The following is a 21,326-nucleotide window of genomic DNA, read 5'->3' as shown; positions in this document are numbered from 1 at the left end:
GCCCGGAGCAGCCCCAACGAACCAGTTCCTCAGAAATCCCTAGTTTTTATAGGCTGCCCAGGTGGGAGCCTCTTAGCCCAACCTTGCCATCCGTGGTCCCCAAAAAGCATCTGCAGGAGCAGGCACAAAGGAAGCAGCCTCTCCCGCCACACGCAAGCAGGCTCACCAGGGCAGGGCCCTGCATGCTTGGACAGCTCTCCAATGCCTTAAGAGCCAAAAAAAAAAAGCCAGGGTAACGGTAGGCCCCATAGGGCCGACCCTGTGTCTGATCACTCCACTCTGCCGCCACGTTAAGGCTACTCCTCTCCCATCGGTTGAACGTCCGCCCATCAAGGCTCCAGATACCATGACCCTGAGGGCACAGCCTCCCAGCTGACAAGGCCCTTCTGCCCCAGGGAGGGCTTCGGAGTGCTTCCCCGTCTTTGAAGCCTGCAGACAATAGGAAGATCGCTTGGAGCCATGGGGAGAAGGGGAATTGGAGTGCACGGACATCACCTTCTTTCCATCACCTGCCCTGCAGTCAGCAGCCTGCTCAGTAGACACTGCTGTTTCCCACACCAAGGTCACCTGGGTCTCTGCAAAGACGCACAACAGGTTTTTTTTTTTTTTACTTGGGGATGCCCTTCTCAGCTTCTGTGCCCCATGACAGTCTGCAGCAGCCGCTAGCTTAATGCTTGCCTTATTCTCCTGCCACTCCATTAAGCTGGAGAAAATAAACTTTTTCTTTTTTTTTTTTTTTGAGATAGAGTCTTGCTCGTCACCCAGACTGGAGTGCAGTGGCATGATCTCTGCTTACTGCAACCTCCGCCTCCCGGATTCAAGCGATTCTCCTGCCTTCGCCTCCCAAGTAGCTGGGGTTACAGGCGCCTGCCACAACGCCCGGCTAATTTTTGTATTTTTAGTAGAGACGGGATTTCGCCATGTTGGCCAGGCTGGTCTGGAACTCCTGGCCTCGTGATCTGCCCGCCTTGTCCTCCCAAACTGCAGGGATTACAGGCGTGAGCCACTGGGCCCAGCCAGAATAAACTTTCATTTCAGCCTTCCAGAAGCCAAGTGTCTCCTCCCTTAGGGCCCTCCTCAAATCACCTTTCTAAAGGAAGCGTCTGATGTTCATCACTTCTACCCTAATAGGGTTGCCCAATTCTGAACTACCAAAATAAAACAGGGGAACACACAAAACACAAAATCTAGAAATAAATAACATTATGAGGAAACTCACTCCCGCTGTTTAGCTTGAATCTGGCTTTGACAAAAGTTATGCCAATCCCAGGCCGGAAACATTGTCATAGCTGTGCAACAAACCAGATAAGCTGCCTCCAACGCAAGCCCCTCCATGGTTTACACAACTAAGCACACATGCCAGACAGGGGCTGACACCGCACCCCGCTGGCCAGGCTGATGCATGAGAGCAGAGGTCAGCACACCTGTTCTGTAATGAGCCAGATAGGAAATTTTTTTTTTTTTTTTTTTTTTTGAGACGGAGTCTCACTCTGTCGCCCAGGCTGGAGTGCAGTGGTGCTATCTCGGCTGACTGCAACCTCTGCCTCCCAGGTTCAAGCAATTCTCCTGCCTCAGCCTCCTGAGTAGCTGCGATTACAGGCATGCGCCACCATGCCCAGCTAATTTTAGTATTTTTAGTAGAGACGGGGTTTCACCATGTTGGTCAGGCTGGTCTCAAACTCCTGACCTCTTGATCTGCCCACCTCAGCCTCCCAAAATGCTGGGATTACAAGTGTGAGCCACCGCATCTGGCCTCAGACAGGAAATATTTTAGCCCACTGGTTTTTGCCAGGGACAATTTTGTTCCCCAGGGCCCTTAGCAATATCTGGATAAACATCTGGTTGTCACAAGTGAAGGTTGCTACTGGCATCTACCCAGGAGAGGCAGGAGCACTGCGAAACAGGCTGCATCCTCACTAGAGAATCTTCTGGCCCCAAAGGCCAAGAGTGCCAATTAAGAGACCTTGGACTCTGAGGGTCATATTCACTCTCTGTCACAAGTTCTGCTTTTGCTTTTGTTTTTTTTTTTTCCTGTGACAGAGTCTCGCTCTGTCGCTCAGGCAGGAGTGCAGTGGCGTGATCTCGGCTCACTGCAAGCTCCACCTCCCGGGTTCACGCCATTCTCCTGCCTCAGCCTCCCAAGTAGCTGGGACTATAGACGCCTGTCACCACGCCCGGCTAATTTTTGTATTTTTAGTAGAGACAGGGTTTCACCATGTTAGCCAGGACGGTTTCAATCTCCTGATTTTGTGATCTGCCCGCCTCTGCCTCCCAAAGTGCTGGGATTACAGGTGTGAGCCACCACGCCCGGCCTGCTTTTGCTTTTAATTATTTAGGGGTGTAAAAACCATCCTCAGCTCAAGGGTCATACAAAAACAGGCCTTAGGACCTTGTTTGCTGATCCCTGCTCTACAGAGTGCCAACAAGGACCACACACCGGCAAGAAGCCATGGGCTCTGGGGTCACAAACTATTCAACGGGTCTTTAACATGAGCCCAGACTGTTGTCTTCACACGGGGTGGGAGGGGGGGTGCCTGAGTTACCCACCTCCTAGAGCAGGAAGGAGGGATTCTCCAGAACAAGTGATTCCCACCACCACCATCCACTAAGCTCTAGCCACAGGTTTCAATCCATTTAAAACTGCAGCTCTGTAACCAGTTACACCATGTAGCAGAGGGTATCTCAATATTCATCCTATTTAACCCTTGAGGGTTACAGGCAACCACTATTCATTTCAGGAAAACATTCTCTTACTTTATTTGCATCTCAGCAAAGGTTCTCATTTGGCACCTGACTGGCATCAAACCAAAGTTCGTAGGCCAACAAAGCTGGGCCACTCACAAGCTTCCCATTTGTAGGTCTCAGTGCCTATGAGTATCCGACACCTGTTCCTCTCTTCAGTCTCTTAGGGAGGCTTAAATCTGTCTCAGGTGTGCTAAGAGTGCCAGCCACAAGGTGGTCAGAAGTCCACAAAACTGCAGTCTTTGCTGGGATAGGAAGCCAAGCAGTGCCTGGACAGCAGAGTTCTTTTCTCGGGCAACAAATAACCAGACAGGATCCTAATCGTGCTCTTATTCAACATTCTTCTGTCTCTGCCTAGACTGGAATAAAAAGCCAATCTCTCTCGTGGCACAGGGAAGGAGATACAAGCTCGTTTACATTTGACAGATCTAACAAAGGCATCTACCGAAGCCTCGTCTGGATAGACGGCACAGGCAGCTCTTAGGTCAGCGCTGCTGGTTGGAGGACACTCCTGCGTCCAGCTTTGCAGCCTTTGTGCAACAGCACTTTCCCAGGATCCACAGGAAATACGCAGAGTCCACCTGGACATTTTACTTATATTCAGTTTCCAAGTGTCAGAGGGGTTCAGGACTGTCTGGCCTGGGGGCCTCCTCATGACCTCAATTCAGGATTATCTATTCAAAGCATTAAACAAAAGGAAATACATTTTCAGGATGAAGGCTGCTCTTTTAAGCCCTGCTGAAGAAACCATTTCAAACAGGATTGGAATAGGGAAACCGGGCACTCAGCTCGGCGCAAGCAGGCGGTGCCTTCAGACTAGAGAGCCTCTCCTCCGGTGCGGCGCAAGTAGGCCCTCGGCGCGAGGTCAACATTCTAGCCGTCCAGCGCTCCCTCTCCGGCACCTCGGTGAGGCTAGTTGACCCGACAGGCGCGGATCATGAGCAGCTGTAGGAGAATGAAGAGCGGGGACGTAATGAGGCCGAACCAGAGCTCCCGAGTCTGCTCCGCCAGCTTCTGGCACAACAGCATCTCGAAGACGAACTTGAGACTCAGGACCGTGAGTACCCAGAAAAGGCGGAGCACCGCCAGCCGCTTCTCTCCATCCTGGAAGAGGCGCACGGACACGATGGTGGTGAAGTAGGTGCTGAGCCCGTCAGCGGCGAAGAAAGGCACAAACACGTTCCACCAGGAGAGGCCCGGGACCAGGCCATCCACACGCAGTGCCAGCAGCACAGAGAACACCAACAGGGCCAGCAGGTGCACGAAGATCTCGAAGGTGGCGAAGCCTAGCCACTGCACCAGCTCCCGGAGCGAGAAGAGCATCGCGCCCGTTGAGCGCGGGCCGGGGCCCGGCCGAGAGTGCCACCCGCGGGGCTGCGTCTCCTCCCCCCGTGGCCCTCGCCCGCGCCTGCCGCCGCTGCTGCGAGCGAGAGGCAGCGAGCGGCCCCGCCAGCCCCAGCCCTTGGCCCTGGTGCGCCGGTAATCCCCCGGCCGCGACCCGGGACTCAACCCTGGCCGCCCGTGGACGCCCGCCTCGATTGGACGCCATGCCCCCACCGGGCGCGTCCCTAGTGCGTCACTTCCGGTCGACGGCGGAAGGCGGAAGGCGGAGCGGTCCCTGCAACCCGGCCCGGGGGAGCTGCCTTCTAGTTCTTAGTCTCAGACCAGGACACCCTCGGGCGCTCCCAGATGCCGAGCCCGCAGCTTCTGGTGCTCTTCGGCAGCCAGACAGGCACGGCTCAGGATGTGTCGGAGAGACTGGGTCGCGAGGCCCAGCGCCGGCGGCTTGGCTGCCGGGTGCAGGCCCTGGACTCCTACCCGGTGGTGAGGGCTCGCTAGGGCCTCGGCGTGGGGGACGAGCAGGCCTGGCGTGCCGCCTCTCGGGGTCATCGACCCAAAAGGCGTTGCATTTTCTCTGAGAGCGGTTCTTTCCCTTATGGCGGATTTAGGGAAAGGGGAGACTTGGGAAGGGGAGTTCAGTTTAGCACCTGGAGGAGGTTGGAACCTGAAAGAGAAGACGGTCTGGCTGCTCACATAAATGCCTCTGCCCTGTCAGCCTGAGTGAAGGAGAAGGGGGTCAAGTTTTGGGAAGGACGCCTGGTCCTTACAGCCGGAGGTCTTACGTGTGTGTGTCTTTTTGTTGAGGTGAATCTGATTAACGAGCCCCTGGTGATATTTGTTTGTGCAACTGCAGGCCAAGGAGACCCGCCTGACAACATGAAGGTAAGGCTGGCCTGATGCGGCTCTTCAGATCCCTGCCCTCGACCTCACCCCGTTTTCATTGTCTGGAGTCTAGGTGCAGTAAATAGCTCTCCTCTATCTCATGCACCTTCAGAGGTGGATTTGAGAGCACGTCCGTGACTGGAGCTGGGGGCTCCGGTTGCCCTCTCTAATAAACTCTTCGTAGCCACCGAATAGCCTTATTACCCATTTTAACCTTTCTTATTTTTCCAGGGCTATCTATATGTGCATCTAGTCTGGGTCTTGTGTGTATTTCTAGACTGTATGACCCTCAGGGAACCTTGCTGAATTCTCTGACCATCTTTTAAGCACCTATTCTATTCTTGGCACAGTCTGGTGCTGGGGATCCAGCTGTGAACCCAGCAGCCGTATTTCCATCCTGGCAGAGTTCACACTGTAGCAGAAGCAGCTAACGGGCAATGACAGTGCCAGCAAACACCTGCTGCTGGGGAAAGTAGCATTTGTCACAGGAGCACTGATAAGGGGCATCGAGCCTTATCTCACCCAACCTTGGGGCCCAGGCAGAGGTTTCTGGAAGAAAAGAGTGTAAGCTGAGTCATGGAAGGATGCGTGAGGGCTAGTCAGGCACCAAGGAAGAAGGAGCAGTCTGTGCAGAGGAAAAAGATGATTTGGCTTGTGTGAAAAGTGGAAAGCAGCTCAGGGTGGCCAAGCTGAGGAGTGCACTGGGGCAAGAGGGGAGGAGAAGAGAGGCAGGAAGCCAGGCCCAGTCCAAAGAGCCTGAGTAACCACAGCAAGGCAGATGGGCTTGAAATGAAGGGCTGTCGGAACTGTAGGGGTGACACAGTCATGTTCCTATGCTAGCAGAACCGCCACTGGTCTGCAGCAGAGTAAGAATAATGCCATGAGATGCACAGGACAGGCAGGAGATGCTACCGGTCTGAGCTAAGGTGGTGGCAGAAGATAGAAGTGGACACATTGCAGGGGTGTCAGGAAGAGAGAGTCCCCGGGACATGGAACGGACCCGATAGGTCAAGCAGAATCGAGACAGGGATTTGGGCTCTGGAACCAAGGTGGATGATGGTTCCATCCACAGAAGTCAGAGAACAGGGTGGGAGTAGGGGGCTGTGCAGGAAGGGAACCTGGAGACACTGAAGTGGAGAAGTGCAGTAGGACTAGCACTCCAAGGAAGATCCTGGGGCAGAGGTAGGTGTTGAGGTAGCCACAATACAGAAGTGTGAGAAGAGGAAGCTTCTCTCTCCCCACAGGACGGGCTGCCCAGAACGTTAGAGCACAGGAGGGCAGGAGAGTGACCAAGCAGCTAGAAGGGAGGGCACAGCACCCCAAGGAGAGGACTGGGGAGTGGGTGTTCCAGGAAGGGCTCCGGCATGTACAGCTGCACAGAAGTCGAATAAGATAAAGCCTGAGAGGTATCCATGGGGTTTCTTGGCAAAGGGATTGTTGGTGATACCAGGAAGGGCAGCTTCAGTGGCTCGTGGGGAAGAGAAGCCAGATTACAGGAGATCAGCAACTGAGAGAGTGAGTGGAGAGCATCTTTTAAGAATGTCTTGAGTGCGGGCCTGGTGTGGTGGCTCACGCCTGTAATCCCAGCACTTTGGGAGGCTGAGGCAGGCGAATCACGAGGTCAGGAGTTCGAGACCAGCCTGGCCAATGTGGTGAAACCCGTCTCTACTAAAATTACAACGATTAGCTGGGCGCAGTGGCGCGTGCCTGTAATCCTAGCTACTCGGGAGGGTGAGGCAGGAGAATCGCTTGAACCAGGGAGTCGAAAGTTGCAGTGAGCTGAGATTGCGCCACTGCATTCCAGCCTGGCGACAGAGCTAGACTCCGTTAAAAAAAAAAAAAAAGGCACTGTGGCTCACACCTGTAATCCCAGCACTTTGGGAGGCCAAGGCAGGTGGATCACGAGGTCAGGAGATCGAGACCATCCTGGCTAACACGGTGTGAAACCCCATTTCTACTAAAAATACAAAAAATTAGCCAGGCGTGGTGGCGGGCACCTGTGGTCCCAGCTACTTGGGAGTCTGAGGCAGGAGAATGGCGTGAACCCGGGAGGTGGAGCTTGCAGTGAGCGGAGGTTACACCACTGCACTCCAGCCTGGGCGACAGAGTGAGATTCCATCTCAAAAAAAAAAATAAATAAAAAAAGTCTGGCTGTGAAAAGGCTAAAGAGTTAAAAAGAAGGAGTTTTTTATGAGAGAGATTTGTCCAGGCACAGTGGCTCATGCCTATAATCCCAGCAATTTGGGAGACTGAGGTGGGAGGATCGCTTGAGCCCAGGAGTTCAAGATCAGACTGGGCCAACATAGTGAGACCTCATCTCTACAAAAAATTCAAAAAGTAGCTGGATGTAGTGGCTCATGCCTGTGATCACAGTTACTCCAGAGGCCGAGGCGGGAGGATCTCTGGAACTTGGGAGGTTAAAGCTGCAGTGAGCTGTGATCACACCACTATACTCCAGGCTGGGCGACCGAGCAAGACCCTGTCTCAAAAAAAAAAAGATGGGAGAAACTTGGCATGTTTTTTTTGTTGTTGTTTGTTGTTGTTGTTGCTTTTTGTTTGTTTGTTTGTCTTGTTTTGTTTTTTGAGATAGAGTCTTGCTCTGTTGCCCAGGCTGGAGTGCAGTGGCACGATCTCAGCTCACTGCAAGCTCCGCCTCCTGGGTTCACGCCATTCTTCCGCCTCAGCCTCCCAAGTAGCTGGGACTACAGGCGCCTGCCACCACGCCTGGCTAATTTTTTGTATTTTTTTAGTAGAGATGGGGTTTCACCGTGTTAGCCAGGATGGTCTCGATCTCCTGACCTCGTGATCCACCCGCCTCAGCCTCCCAAAGTGGTGGGATTACAGGCGTGAACCAAGACACCCGGCCGAAACCTGGCATGTTTAATTGCTGGCACGGGAGAGACGGGAGAAAGAGGCTGAAGACTGAGTAGGGACGGCAGGGGATGTGCAGCGGCTTGGGGGAGAGCTGAGCATAGGTCGAGGGGTCTCAGATAGAGCGGGATGGAAGAGAAGGGGGTTCAGGGTGGAGCACAGGCTGGGGAGGGGAATGGTGGGATAGGGAAGCCCCAGAGCGTGGGAGAGAAGAGGGACTGGGGCTGGGCTGGGCATTCAGTCAGCCAGTGGCAGGAAGCTGGTGCTCATGCCGGGACGCAGGTCAACGAGGAAAGGAAGAGTCCCAAGCATGGGCACCCACAGAGAAGACCAGGAGTTGCAGGGGGCAGCTAATGCCCACAGCAGGAGCTGGGAGCTCCTTGAAGAGGCCATGGACCCAGGGCCCATGGCCTCGGAGGCAGGGGCGAGTCTTAGTGGCTGTCCATAGCTAAACCGGAGGACGCTGGCTCTCTATCCACAGCGAAACAGGAGGACCCTGGCTGCTTGCTGAGGATGCTGTAGATGAGGCAGGTGCCCCCAGCAGCAGACAGGAGAAAACAGAGGAACCACAGTGAAAGGCTGAGTGACCAGGTCCCTGCCTGTCTGGTGAAGAAACCCACGGGGCACTGGGCGTGCTGGCTCACGCCTGTAATCCCAACACTTTGGGAGGCCGAGGCGGGTGGATCACCTGAGGTCAGGAGTTTGAGACCAGCCTGGCCAACATGACTAAACACCATCTCTACTAAAAATACAAAAAATTAGCTGGGTGTATTGGCGCACACCTGTAATCCTAGCTACTTAGGAGGCTGAGGCAGGAGAATCCCTTGAACCCGGGAAGCGGAGATTTCAGTGAGCCAAGATCACACCACTGCACTTCAGCCTGGGTAAAAACAAATGCACCAGGAAGAACCACACCCCACCCAAGGAAGGACCCGCGTAACAGGTAGAGACGGGCAGAGGCTGAAGCAGCTGAGGATGTGACCCCCGTGGGGTGAGGGCAAAGCTGGAGGCTCAGGAACGGGAAACAGTTCTTTTTCTTTCTCTTTTTTTTTCTGGAGACAAAGCTCTCTCTCTGTTGCCCAGGCTGGAGTGCAGTGGCAGTGATCACAGCTCACTGTCCCCTGATCTTCCAGACTCAGGTGATCCTCCCACCTCAGCCTCATGGGTAGCAGGGACTGCAGGTGCGCACCACCACATGCAACTAATTTTTTTTTTTTGTATTTTTTTGTAGAGATGGGGTCTCAAACTCCTGGGCTCAAGCAATCTGCCCACCTCATCCTCCCAAAGTGCTAGGTTTGCAGGTGTGTGCCGCCATACCTGGCCAGAAATAGTTCTTTAAATGGACATGAAAAAACTTTAAAAGATTAGAAGAGGCTGGGTGCAGTGGCTCAAGCCTGGAATCCCAGCGCTTTGAGAAGCCAGGGTGTGGGAGGATTGCCTGAGCCCAGGAGTTTGAGACCAGCCTGGGCAACATGGCAAGATCCAGTCTCTACAAAAAAAAAAATAATAATATATTAGCTGGGCGTTGAGGCCGGGCGTGGTGGCTCACGCTTGTAATCCCAGCACTTTGGGAGGCCGAGGTGGGCGGATCACGAGGTCAGGAGATCGAGACCACGGTGAAACCCCGTCTCTACTAAAAATACAAAAAATTAGCCGGGTGTGGTGGCGGGTGCCTGTAGTCCTAGCTACTCGGAGAGGCTGAGGCAGGAGAATGGCGTGAACCCGGGAGGTGGAGCTTGCAGTGAGCCAAGATTGAGCCACTGCACTCCAGCCTGGGTGAAAAAGCAAGACTCCGTCTCAAAAAAAAAAAAAAAAATATATATATATATATATATATATATTAGCTGGGCGTAGAGACACACACCTATAATCCCCACTACTCGGGAGGCTGAGGTGGGAGGATTGCTTGAGCCCAGAAGGTCAAGGCTGCAGTGAGCTGTGATTTCAAGACTGCATTCCAGCTTGGATGACAGAATGAGACCCTGTCTCAACAACAACAACAAAAAAACCCAGGCGCAACGGCTCACGCCTGTAATCCCAACCCTTTGGGAGGCCGAGGTGGGTGGGTCACTTGAAGTTAGGAGTTCGAGACCAGCCTGGCCAACATGGTGAAACCCTGTCTCTACTAAAAATACAAAAATTAGGTGGGTGTGGTGGCGCGCGCCTGTAATCCCAGCTACTTGGGAGGCTGAGGCAGGAGAATCACTTGAACCTGGGAGGCAGAGGTTGCAGTGAGCTGAGGTCACGCCATTGCACTCCAGCCTGGGCTACAGAGTGAGACTCCATCTCAAAAAAAGATGAGAAATCCTTCTAGAAAGTATGACAAAAAGCAAGATAGAAAATGGAAGGAAGCAGATACCAAAATTCAAAGATAATTCCAGTGGCCTCAGAATGAGAAGACGACGGTGGAGAGGAAGTTATCCAGGAGAGTAATGATGTCCAAAGCTGGGTCTGCGGCCAGAGAGCCCCATGCCCAGGAAGGGCCCTGCTGAGAATGAAAGGGCTCCCCCCGGGGCATGTCACTGTGGGTTTAGCCTCTGGGGACAGAGTGCCCTACACACCCTAAGGGCGGCAAGTGGGGCCCTGGCTTTTCAGCGGTGGTGCCAAGCCCAGGACAGACCCAGCCACGTGCCATTCAAGTGAGGGAAAAGTCACAGGAATGTTCTCTCCGGAACCCTTTTCTCGGGAAGGAGGAAGTTCACCAAACGGAGCAGGGAAGAGAGTCTTTTGGAATTCAGGAAGCAAGGGTGTCTCAACGGCAGGGTGCTAGGGAGGGTCGCGGGGGCAAGAGGCTGGGTACGTTTACTCACACAGCGTGGCCCAGAGAGGCAGCTGATGAGGCAGTGAGGTCCCGGGAGGCCAGGGGTGGTCCAGGGCCAGGGTCAGAGCTGTGGACTGACAAGGCCAGGGCCTCTCTGTCCACACGGGCCCGGGGCCCCTACTCTAGCCTCCATGCTTGGCCACGGGCAGGGGAGGTGGGTGGGCGGTGAAGACCACGCGCACAGGCCACCCGGGATCCAGGTACGGAGGGGGCAGTAGGTTCCTTGGGGGGCCTCCAATCAAGCTGGGAGGCCACCGTGGAAGGCATGATGTGGAACCAGAGGATCTGGACCCTGTTGGCTCGAGGTCCTGCAGCCACGGAAGGAGGGGGATGTGTCTCAGCGGCACTGGAACCTCAGAGGGCTGAGTGTGAGAGCCCCTGGGATGGACCTCAGAGGTCTGGGTATAGGAGCCTCTGGGATAGACCCACTCAGGGAGCAGAGGCCCATGGTCTGGCTGGGAAATGACAGGTGGAGGTGAGGGACCCCTGGGGCGGTGGACAGTTTGGAGATCAAGTGCAGAGCTGCTCCTGGCAGCTCAGAGCCTGGGGCACAGGAGGGTGGTGTCCCAGGAAGGGAGCCCCACGCAGGCCCGGAGTGCACAGCAGGGTCTGGCTCCTGTGGGCAGGGTGGGCCCTGGCCTCCCCAGGCCCTGGACCAGCCCTGCCTCCTCCCAGTGCCCATCATCCTGTAGGCTGGACCCGGGCCCTGCCTTTTGGCCAGATAGGTCCAGTTGCATTCTGCCCCCATCCTGCCCCCTGCCTGTTCCCGAGACCCTCCCCTCACCCCCTGCTGTGGGGCTGGCCTAGAGGCTGAGGACTCTGACTTGGAGTTTCCTCCGGCTCTAGAACTTCTGGAGGTTTATATTCCGGAAGAACCTGCCCTCCACTGCCCTCTGTCAGATGGATTTTGCCGTCCTGGGCCTCGGGGACTCCTCATATGCCAAGTGAGTAGGGGATGGGACAGTGGGCGGACGGAACAGTTCTGGGGGTTGAGCAACAGGTGCGCTGGCAGAGGACAGAGACCGGCTTCCAGGGTCGGCCCCTGCGGGCCTCAGGGCCCTTGCAGTGGTACTGGCTTCTCCACAACGCTCCCTGGTGGGCACCCCAGGCTTCACGCTGCGGGGAGGGCACAGGGGAGCAGGCAGGGTGGCAGAGGGCTGGGCTCAGAGCCACGCTGACGTCACACAGGCCTACCTGGCGCCAGTCGCCACTTACAAAAAGGCGTGCTGTGAAGTGTTCACGACTTTGAGCCTGGAGGAGGACCCTGTATGCTCCTGCCACCCCGGAGGCCGCCTCTGCCTTTTCTCCTGCGCATTTTCACAGTGCTCCTCTGCAGCATAAGCAAGGAGTGGCGTGTTCAGTGTGCAAATGGTATCTTTAGACCCCGCAACGGTGAAAACCCCGACTGTCCACGTAGGGCCCAGGTCCGCTGAGCACCGAGCATCAAAAGCCGTTTGCGTAGCCGGGTGTCAGTCACTTCAGATGAAAAAGAATGGGAAGATCGGAGACAGCTCCCCCCACCCCGGTTCTGCCGGGAGGTTTTGTGCCGTGCGTGACGTTGTTCTGTGCATGACGTTGTTCTGTGTGGGATGTAGTGTTCGTTCAGGAGACGGAGGGAGCTCTGCTGCCGACAGCATTCCCGGGGAGGAGCGTGACCCGGGGCCAGTCATGCCTCTCGGAACCAGAGTGAGAAGTGAAACTGACCCGTGGGACGATGCCTGGCTCTCTCCCCAGCACAGAGTTTCTTAGCTGAGGAGTGACCCACACCTTGGCTGGGGGCCTGGAGGCCTCAGCTGCCTGAAGTCCCTGCCCAGGGATGAGGGCCCACCAGTGGGACGAGGCCGCATACTCCCGCCCACACAGGCTCATTCTCCGTGAGCAGAGGACCTGCTGCTTGGGGCCCTGGCAGCTGCCCTGGTCTCGGCAGCCCCTGGCGTGTGGAGGCCCTGCCCCCTCCTAGGGTGCGGCCAGCGTGGAGTGTGTTTTCCACCCGAGGGAGGCCCTCCCCAGCCTCCACTCTCCGCCCAGGCTCCAGCCCAGGACCAGCCTCACTGTCTCCACAGGTTCAACTTCGTGGCCAAGAAGCTGCACCGACGGCTACTGCAGCTTGGGGGCAGCGCCCTCCTGCCCGTGTGCCTGGGCGATGACCAGCATGAGCTGGGGTGAGTCTGCAGGCGTGGCACCCACCTCCACAGTCTGGTCTGGCCACACGCAGGGTCCGCTCAGGCCAGCGCATGTGCTGCCTCCCAGGCCCGACGCTGCTGTGGACCCCTGGCTGCGAGACTTGTGGGACAGGGTTCTGGGGCTGTACCCGCCGCCTCCGGGCCTCGCCGAGATCCCTCCTGGAGTCCCGTGAGTGGGCCCCGGGTCATCCACAGACACAGCAGACCCAACCCGGCCTGGGGATCTCGCCCTGGGTCCCTCCCGTGTGGGTGGGTGGCCCCTGGGGAGTGGGTCCTGGTCTGACCAGCGTGCCCTCCCACAGCCTGCCCTCCAAGTTCACTCTGCTGTTCCTCCAAGAGGCGCCCAGCACGGGCTCTGAGGGGCAGCGGGTCGCTCACCCCGGCTCTCAGGAGTCCCCGTCAGAGTCGAAGCCCTTCCTAGCACCCGTGATCTCCAACCAGAGAGTCACCGGCCCCTCCCACTTCCAGGACGTTCGGCTGATTGAGTTTGACGTCTCGGGCTCTGGCATCAGGTGAGGCCTGAGCACAGCCCAAGACACCAAGCGGGCGATGGGGACTGCTGGGAACCGAGGAGGGCAGGGTGAGGTGGGCCGTAGGTCTGGGGTTCGGAGGATGCTGGGCCGGGCTGCAGGGGATGACTTCCATCCGGGGCCCCCAACGTCCTCCCCACAGAGTCCCCACGGCCCTGGTGGCTTCTTCCACACAGCTTTGCTGCTGGTGATGTGGTGCTGATTCAGCCCTCCAACTCGGCTGCCCACGTCCAGCAGTTCTGCCAGGTGCTGGGCCTGGACCCTGACCAGCTCTTCACGCTGCAGCCACGGGAGCCAGGTGAGCCTGGCCTCGGCCACCCCGACTCTCTGCCCTCTCCCTTGCCCTGGGCCCCCACCCCAAGGGCTCTGCCGCAGCCCACGGAGGCCTCCCGCTCACCCTGCAGATGTCTCCTCCCCCACGAGGCTGCCCCAGCCCTGCTCCATGCGGCACCTCGTGTCCTATCACCTGGACATTGCCAGCGTGCCTCGTCGCTCCTTCTTCGAACTTCTGGCCTGTCTGTCCCTCCATGAGCTGGAGCGGGAGAAGCTGCTGGAGTTCAGTTCTGCCCAAGGCCAGGAGGAGCTCTTTGAATACTGCAACCGGCCCCGCAGGACCATCCTGGAGGTGAGGCGGGCGGGCGGCAGGCCCAGCCCCTGAGCTACAGCCACGCTGCAGCCACCCTGAGACTCTCTTTGCCTAGGTGCTCTGTGACTTCCCGCACACAGCTGCCACCATCCCTCCCGACTACCTGCTAGACCTCATCCCTGCTATCCGGCCGAGGGCCTTCTCCATCGCCTCCTCTCTGCTGGTGAGGGGCCCAGTGGGTGGAGCCCAGGACCGGCCCTGGGAAGGCTGGGACCCGAGCTGTGGGGTTTTGTAAGCAGAGGCTGCCCTCTGACCAGATGATGTTCCCCCACTCGGACTGCCTCTGGGGGAGGGAGGTGGGGCCCATGGCCCAGGCACAGGTGAGGGCAGCCTCGTTCCACCACCCCCACCCCGCCATCCTCCCCAGACTCACCCCTCACGGCTGCAGATCCTCGTGGCTGTAGTGCAGTTCCAGACTCGCCTCAAGGAGCCCCGCCGGGGCCTCTGCTCCTCCTGGCTGGCATCCCTGGACCCTGGGCAAGGTGACCCCTGCTCCCGTGGGCCCATATCCCCTTCTCTCCCATGCTCACGCAAATGCTGGGCTAGGGCCCTGGCAGACTCAGCACAGGTCTTTGATCCTCTTCCTGCCACCTCCATCCTGCAATAGGACCTGTCCGGGTGCCCCTCTGGGTGCGGCCTGGGAGTTTGGCCTTCCCAGAGACACCAGACACACCTGTGATCATGGTGGGGCCTGGTACTGGGGTAGCCCCCTTCCGAGCAGCCATCCAGGAGCGTGTGGCCCAGGGCCAGACTGGTGAGCACCCAGGGTCCCAGGGCAGGGTTATGGCCGGGGCTCCCCAGCTGAACCTCAAGGACCTGTGGCCAAGAGCACCCTGCATTTCCCTAGGAAACTTCTTGTTTTTTGGCTGCCGCTGGCGGGACCAAGACTTCTATTGGGAGGCTGAGTGGCAGGAGCTGGAGAAGCGGGACTGTCTGACCCTCGTCCCTGCCTTCTCCCGGGAACAGGTGTGTATGCTAGGGGCTGGGAAAGGAGTGGAGGGGGCTCAGACTCAGCCCCCAGCCCTGTTCTCTGCCCTACAGGAGCAGAAAGTATATGTGCAGCACCGGCTCCGGGAGCTGGGGTCGCTTGTGTGGGAACTGCTGGACCGCCAGGGTGCATACTTCTACCTAGCAGGGTGAGCTGGCCTGCGTGCAGCAGGAGTGGGCCCAGCCCCTGAGTGCCGGGCCTCATTGAGCCTTCTGCGACCTGCCCCTCTAGCAATGCCAAGTCCATGCCAGCGGACGTCTCGGAAGCCCTGATGTCCATCTTCCAGGAGGAGGGTGGACTCTGCAGCCCAGACGCAGCCGCGTATCTAGCCAGGCTCCAGCGGACACGGCGCTTCCAGACCGAGACGTGGGCCTGAGGCCCACGGCTGCACGTGCCCCCTCTGATGGCCATCCTCCCGGGAGCCCAGGAAGGCATCCACGAGGGAGCTCCTGGCCAGCAGCTGCCTTCCTCTCGGACCAGCCAGCTGGTGCTCTGGGAACAGCCAGCTCCCGAGCACAGCTGCATTCCCGTTGACTCTGCATCCCACCCTTTGAGCCCTGACCCCACTGCAGCCTCTGCCCAGCCAGCCCTGCGCTCCCCCACCCTGACAGTGAGCTGTGTCCTCATCCCCCAACCCCCTTCCCGGTCAAGGTGGTGGCCTGGACCGCTCCACCTTGCCAGTGCAGTGACCCAGGACGGCATCAGCAGCCCAATGAGCACCAGGGGTGGCATAGGGCACCCACGAGGCTGCACTGCACTCCTCTGCCCTGGGGCCACCTCAGCCGCTGCAGCCTGTCGAGCAGCACATTCCAGTCACTGCCCCTGCACTCCCATAGGGCTCACGCTGGGCTCAGAGGCCACTAAGATGCCAGCTCCTTGAGAGCAGTGGGGGTGTCCCAGGCCAGAGCAGCTTCTTCCTCTCCTGGTCCCAGAAAAGCCCTTGCAGTAAATGGTGGCCTCTGGGTGGCTACTTCTAGCACAGGCTTCCTTCCTTCCTCTAGCTCCTCCCGGTGCCCTGGGTGCTGGGTGCTGGATGGGTGGGCGCCATGGGTGCTGGATGGGTGGGTGCACCCTTGTTGGGCTGCCTGTACCCGAGTGGCCTCTGCAGCTCTTCTGTCTGCCTCTAATGTGATATGCGCTCTGACTGCCTCGTTCTCAAGGGCTTAATGGGTCGGCTAAGATCTGATCGCCAGGACTGGGTTCTGGGCAGGTGCTGGGAAGGCGGAGCAAAGCCATCCGTGCCGCTAGGGAGCCGAGGCTTCCGGAAAGAGGAGCGGTGGGAGGGGGCGTGGTGATGCAGCCCCGCCCCTGGGAGGGGCTTTAGGCACTGGGAAGGAAAGTCCTGTTGGAGGAGTCCAGTGGCTGTTCACACCCACCTCGCTGTCTCGGAGTCTGGATCTGTGGTCGGCGGGTCGCTGGCACAGGACTAAACATGGCTGAGGCTGGGCTCCAGCCAGATCTGGCTGGGGAGGGCACCGTGTGGGCCCAGGATCCACCTAGAGCAGGCCGGCCTTGCTGGGGCCCCAGTAAAGTCCACTTGCCGTGAGGAGAGCCAGCCGGGAGGTCAGTGCCAGAGCCCTGGTGGAGCCCAGACCCTGCTTCCCCTTGAGGGCCGCCCCTGTCGCCGCCCTGGGGTCCCTGCCTTCCTATCCTGACTCCTGCCCCAGGGCCACCACCCCTGAACTGTGCCCTGGGGCCACCACCCTCCACCTGGCCGACTCCAGCTCTGGGCCTGTCAGTCCACCTGGGTCCTCTCTGGGCCCTGAGTGCCTGGACCCTCTGTGCCAAGCACCAGCAAGTGAAGGGGATAATCTCGGGCACCCCCAAGGTGCTGAGACTACAGCCAGTGAGCCCCTGCTGGGGGCCGTGGCTGTGGAGGGTGCCTGGGCCCTTCCAACCTGGAAGGAGGAGGGGGGAGAGCAGGCAGCGGGGCAGGGGGAAGAGGAGTGCCCGATCTGCACAGAGCCCTACGGGCCTAGAGAGCACCGCCTGGCCCTGCTGAACTGTGGCCACGGCCTGTGTGCAGGCTGCCTGCACAGGCTGCTGGGATCGGCCCCCAGTGCTGACCTGGGCCAGGTGCGCTGCCCGCTGTGCCGCCAGAAGACACCCATGTTGGAGTGGGAGATCTGCCGGCTGCAGGAGGAGCTGCTACAGGCCGACAGGCCCTCACGCCAGCCCCGCCGAGAGGCCTCTGCACCCCAGCACCGAAACCCTGGGCCCTGGGGCTCCCTGGAGCACCGCTACCAGCTGCGCTTCCTGGCAGGGCCCGTGGGCGGCCGGGGCTGCCTGCCCTTCCTGCCCTGTCCACCCTGCCTGGGTGCCCGGCTCTGGGCTCTGCGGGAGCAGGGACCCTGTGCCCGCCGCCTGGCGCTGCTGAGCCTGCTGGCTCTTGAGCTTCTGGGGCTGCTGCTGGTCTTCACGCCGCTCCTGCTGCTGGGACTGCTCTTCATGCTCCTGGATCGCTCCGGCCGCTGAGCAGAGCCCAGGACAGCCCCGACGCCAACAGGCCAGGGGGCCCAGACTGGCCCCTGTCCCAATGCCTGGGTGCTATGAGGCCTGATGACCAGGCTGGAAAAACCCAAGGTTGGGTCCAGGGCGGTGGCCTTCAATCAAGACCTCCCATTGCTGAACCCACAACCAGGGCTACCCAGAGGCCTGACCCTGCCAGAGTCCATGGCTGCACTGCTGCCCAGACACTAGCTGAACCCAAGGACACCAGTGCCCAAGGACAGCTCCTGGAGGAGGCCGGCCCAGCAGGAAGGTCTGCGAGCAGGACCCCATTCACCCTGCGGTAGACGGGCACCGTACTGGCCACGGGCTGACGCTGGCCACACTTCCCCCTCCGAGGGCCAGCCAAGCACAGCAGGCATGAAGGTGAACAGAGATATAGCAGTGAGTCAGTTCCTTGGAGAGGGCAGAGACTCCACCCACCCTGTGTTCAGATAAGGGCCAGCGTGTGTCCCTGAAGGTCAGGCCAGCCGGGGGAGGGGCCCATGCTGTGAAAATGCAGCCTGCAAAGGTTCCTCTCCCCACGTGGTCAGGCCCAGACCAGCTGGGGGTTGGCGCTGGCCTGTGTTGCAGGGGACAAGGGCCCACCCAGGCCTTGGAACATAAGCTCTGCCCCTGCACACCCTCATGTTGCCACGCCTGGGATGGAGACATCGGGTGGCCCAGCGAGAGATGGAGCACTGAGCCTTGAACATGAAGCAGCTTTCAATAAACCAGCTCCTGGGGATGCCATTGTTACTACTTGTCTTTGTTACCCCATCTTCACCATCTGGGCAGGTTTTTTTTTTTTTTTTTGAGACAGAGCCTCACTTTGTCACTCAGGCTGGAGTGCAGTGGCACGATCTCTGCTCACTGCAACCTCCACCTCCCGAGTTCAAGCAATTCTTTTGCCTCACCCTCCTGAATAGCTGGGATTACAGGCGTGCACCACCACACCTGGCTAATTTTTTTGTATTTTTAGTAGAGAAGAGGTTTCACCACGTTGGCCAGCCTGGTTTTGAACTCTGACCTCGGGTGATCCATCCGCCTTGGCCTCCGAAAGTGCTGGGATTACAGGCGTGAAACACTGCACCCAGCCTGGGGCGGGCTCTTCCTCACACCCAGGTGGTCTAGGTGCCAGACAGGAGGCGCTGGGTCCTTATTCCCCTACCACCATCTCAGCCAGTCTTTGTCCCTAATCCCTGCACAGACGCCCAAAGGCAACTCCCACACAACCTTGGAAGACCCAGGTGGGTGCTCAGGTCCAGGTGGGCACCAGGAGGGAAATCAACTGAGTTGTCCCCCACACAGGCACCCCCACACCATTGAAAATGTCCTCTTTGCTCAGTTGGGGTGGCTCTGCACACCCACCACGTAGCCCTGCCAGGCGCACACAAGCAGCCCACTCTGTACATGTGGGGGTTTGCACCCACACTCACAGCCCACCCGGCCCTCGTGAGCTGCATGCACAGCCCAGCCCGGCCCCCAGTGCTCAGAGCAGGCCCACCCCGAGCAACACTGGGCCTCTCTCTGGCAGCTCCAAGCTGGGCCCTGTCTGGGTTGCAGCCCTGGGTGCCCACCCTAGGCCCAGGCCTGAGCACAGCCCACAGGAGCAAGCTTCAGTCCAGGGAACAGGTGCAAACTTTGGCAAAGAGTTTTAATGGCAAAGTTGGCTGCAGCGACAATGCCACTCGGGGTGGGGCCGGAAGCCATGGTGGGGAAGGAAGGGTCGGCGGGCGGCAGGGCAGGGCCGGGTCCCTGAAGAAGCAGCGAGCGAGGCTCAGTGGGCAGTGGCGGGCGGGCAGGCGCTACTACATGATGGAGCAGGCGGACAGTGGGTTCCGCACGTGGCAGGTGCACGCGGCCCCACAGTACTGCCGGAAGGTCTGGTAGCAGCTGCCCTCGGGCTCGGCCCCCCACTGACCCCCGGATGGGGCTGTCAGCGCCTCAGGCGGCAGGCGGCTCAGGATGGACGTGTTGACAGCCAGCGCGGCCAGGCCGTAGTCGGTGAAGAGCACAGTCTCGCGGCGGCAGGTGGGGCAGGAGATGAACTTGTACTTGGGGCAAGACTCATAGAGAATCTGCAGGCACTGCTCACACACAGAGTGCAGGCAGGACAGCACTCGGGGCCTCCGCTGGGTGACATTGTAGGTGTGCCCACAGGTGGGGCACTCCAGGGGCTCGCCTGCCGCTGCCAAAGAAGCCGCTGAGGCCGAGGGGCCAGGCCGAATCACGTACTGATTCACAATGACCTCATCCTCTGGGGCCACGCGGGGAAAGCCCAGCTCCGAGCTTCCCTTACGGGGTCGCCGTGGCAGTGGCGGGGTATGGGGTGCCCCTTCCAAGGCAGGCATGTCCCCCCCACAGGCCTGGTTGACAATGATCTCTGTGTCTGAGGGCCAGGCACGCTTGGGTGCCAGCGTTGGGGTGGGCCGGGGAGCAGGTGGGAAGCAGGGGGCAGCCGGTAGCTCAGGGAACTTTTCAGGGTGGACGATCTTCATGGCCTCCATCTTGAGGATGACATGGGGGCCCTTCAGGCAGGACATGAGGAGCCCCGGCCAACCACTGCCCGCCTCGGGCCCGGGGTCAGAGGGCATCCGGCTGTCTCCAGTCAGACTGGATGTTCGGGTGGGTGGGGGCGTTGTGTGGGGCTGCGGGGCAGGTGACGGGGCAGCATCCTGGTCCCGCCAGGCCTGGGGGGGGCCCCGGCCGGCCCCTGGACTCCTAGGGACAGCCGGCGAGAGTTGGGGGCGCAGGGCCCCCCCCAGTGGCCACAGTGGCTTCTCTGGTCCAGTCCTGGGAGGAGGAGGAAGGGGTGGGGGAGGGGGAGGCAGGCGAGGGCAGGGAGGGGTGGGAGGCTGCCTTGGGCTGGGGGTCTGGCCCAGGGTCTCACCCAGGGTCTCTGGCTGCTGAGGCTGGCGAGGGGGCGCGGGGGGGGCTCCCCCTGCAGCCGAGGTCAGCAGATCGCGGGCCGGGACATCGGGGCAGGCAGGGCCGGGGTGGGCCCCATGGCTCCAGGACAGGGCGCCCAGGGAAGGCAGCTAGCCGAAGCGCTGGCTGCAGGAGGACCCGGGCGGCAGGCTCCGCGGCAGGAGCAGAGGCGAGGCCTGGGCCAGGCCTGAGCTGCAGGTGAGAGACAGCATGAGGGCAGTGCCCAGGCCACCCCTACCCTAGCCCTCGCCCTGCACAAAGGACCGGGCATCCGACCTCTGACCCTGACCTCAGCCGTGGGATCCCGACCTCCGCGGGCCTCAGAACCCAACCCCCTCCCCGGTCCCCGCCTCCAAGGCCAGACGCACCTTCCCGAGGTCCGACCCCCATCGCGTGGGGAGGGGCGCTGAGTCCGCCCCCGGCCCCCGCCCCCTGCGCTCACCTGCCCCAGCCTGGCGTCCCGGCCGCGCGCCGCCGCCGCAGAGGTTGTCTCAAAGGCAGGCCCGGACGCGGCGCCCGCGCCTCGGCCCGGCAGCTCGGGGGGGATCTGGCGGCTCCGGCGGCGGCCGCAGCGACCTCAGGCGATGGCGGGGTCCGGGCGGCACCGAGGGGCGCGGGCTCGGGCGCGGGGCGCGGGGCGCGGGGCGCGGGTTTCGGCGCGGCGGCGGCGGCGGCAGGTGCGTGCGGAGCGTGGCGCGCTCTGCGGCGGAGGCGCGGGGACCGCAGTGCGCGCGGCGCCCGCCCGCGCCCGCAGCGCCACCCCCCGTCTGGGGACCCGCGCGGGGTCCGCAGGGCGGGGCCAGCCTCTCGGCCGCCCCTCGGTCCGCTCCCGGCGTCGCCCTCGCCCGCGGACTGCGTGGGGGGCAGGACCCCCGCGTCGCCCCCAGTTCTCTCCAGGCTGACT

At 60.0% G+C, this 21,326-nt stretch overlaps 4 protein-coding genes across 13 annotated transcripts; 2 read left to right on the top strand and 2 right to left on the bottom strand.

Moving 5' to 3' along the window:
- Nucleotides 1–17: 17 nt before the first annotated feature.
- Nucleotides 18–4,065, bottom strand: TMEM203 (transmembrane protein 203). The gene is made up of 2 exons (XM_055270266.2): nt 2,755–4,065; nt 18–575 (listed from the first exon to the last, which is right to left on the bottom strand). The coding sequence occupies exon 1, from the start codon at nt 4,063–4,065 to the stop codon at nt 3,655–3,657; it is 411 nt and encodes a 136-aa protein (XP_055126241.1). The 3' UTR covers nt 18–575; nt 2,755–3,654.
- A 237-nt stretch (nt 4,066–4,302) lies between these two features.
- Nucleotides 4,303–18,239, top strand: NDOR1 (NADPH dependent diflavin oxidoreductase 1). 9 transcript variants are annotated; one of them, XM_055270257.2, is made up of 14 exons: nt 4,318–4,566; nt 4,888–4,965; nt 11,504–11,601; nt 12,721–12,819; nt 12,908–13,009; nt 13,143–13,352; nt 13,547–13,668; nt 13,775–13,995; nt 14,072–14,179; nt 14,384–14,498; nt 14,624–14,770; nt 14,864–14,982; nt 15,058–15,152; nt 15,236–18,239. In XM_055270257.2, exons 1-14 carry the CDS (start codon nt 4,432–4,434, stop codon nt 15,378–15,380), a joined length of 1,794 nt encoding a protein of 597 aa, XP_055126232.1. In that variant the 5' UTR covers nt 4,318–4,431; the 3' UTR covers nt 15,381–18,239. The 9 variants fall into 9 exon arrangements, with proteins under 9 accessions (XP_055126236.1, XP_055126232.1, XP_063492747.1 ...); XM_063636677.1 differs by having other exon boundaries at nt 4,331–4,566; nt 15,058–15,130; nt 15,236–15,980; XM_055270260.2 differs by having other exon boundaries at nt 4,332–4,566; nt 14,405–14,498; nt 15,236–15,980.
- On the top strand, nt 15,408–18,239 carry LOC129478257 (RING finger protein 208). Its single transcript, XM_055269885.1, has 2 exons — nt 15,408–15,655; nt 16,555–18,239. The coding sequence occupies exons 1-2, from the start codon at nt 15,408–15,410 to the stop codon at nt 17,477–17,479; spliced, it is 1,173 nt and encodes a 390-aa protein (XP_055125860.1). The 3' UTR covers nt 17,480–18,239.
- Nucleotides 18,240–19,129: 890 nt separating this feature from the next.
- Nucleotides 19,130–21,326, bottom strand: RNF208 (ring finger protein 208). Of its 2 annotated transcripts, none has more exons than XM_063636671.1 (2): nt 20,791–21,326; nt 19,130–20,614 (listed from the first exon to the last, which is right to left on the bottom strand). In XM_063636671.1, exon 2 carries the CDS (start codon nt 20,086–20,088, stop codon nt 19,303–19,305), a length of 786 nt encoding a protein of 261 aa, XP_063492741.1. In that variant the 5' UTR covers nt 20,089–20,614; nt 20,791–21,326; the 3' UTR covers nt 19,130–19,302. The 2 variants fall into 2 exon arrangements, with proteins under 2 accessions (XP_063492741.1, XP_055126213.1); XM_055270238.2 differs by having other exon boundaries at nt 20,865–21,125.

The sequence above is a fragment of the Symphalangus syndactylus genome, chromosome 3 (genome assembly GCF_028878055.3).
Source record: "Symphalangus syndactylus isolate Jambi chromosome 3, NHGRI_mSymSyn1-v2.1_pri, whole genome shotgun sequence".
Classification (NCBI taxonomy): domain Eukaryota; kingdom Metazoa; phylum Chordata; class Mammalia; order Primates; family Hylobatidae; genus Symphalangus; species Symphalangus syndactylus.
Note: the sequence above shows the minus strand (reverse complement) of the source record. Positions and strands in the feature narration are given on the sequence as shown.

What these genes read in the sequence shown, in the direction of transcription:
- TMEM203 (XM_055270266.2), bottom strand. Translation starts at nt 4,065, where the DNA reads ATGCTCTTCTCGCTCCGGGAGCTGGTGCAGTGGCTAGGCTTCGCCACC.
- NDOR1 (XM_063636675.1), top strand. Translation starts at nt 4,432, where the DNA reads ATGCCGAGCCCGCAGCTTCTGGTGCTCTTCGGCAGCCAGACAGGCACG. An exon ending in CCCGCAGGACCATCCTGGAG is followed by an intron (nt 13,996 to 14,071) that starts GTGAGGCGGGCG and finishes CTCTTTGCCTAG; the next exon opens with GTGCTCTGTGACTTCCCGCA. An exon ending in TGTGGCCCAGGGCCAGACTG is followed by an intron (nt 14,771 to 14,863) that starts GTGAGCACCCAG and finishes GCATTTCCCTAG; the next exon opens with GAAACTTCTTGTTTTTTGGC.
- LOC129478257 (XM_055269885.1), top strand. Translation starts at nt 15,408, where the DNA reads ATGGCCATCCTCCCGGGAGCCCAGGAAGGCATCCACGAGGGAGCTCCT. An exon ending in CAACCCCCTTCCCGGTCAAG is followed by an intron (nt 15,656 to 16,554) that starts GTGGTGGCCTGG and finishes TGCCGTGAGGAG; the next exon opens with AGCCAGCCGGGAGGTCAGTG.
- RNF208 (XM_063636671.1), bottom strand. Translation starts at nt 20,088, where the DNA reads ATGCCCTCTGACCCCGGGCCCGAGGCGGGCAGTGGTTGGCCGGGGCTC.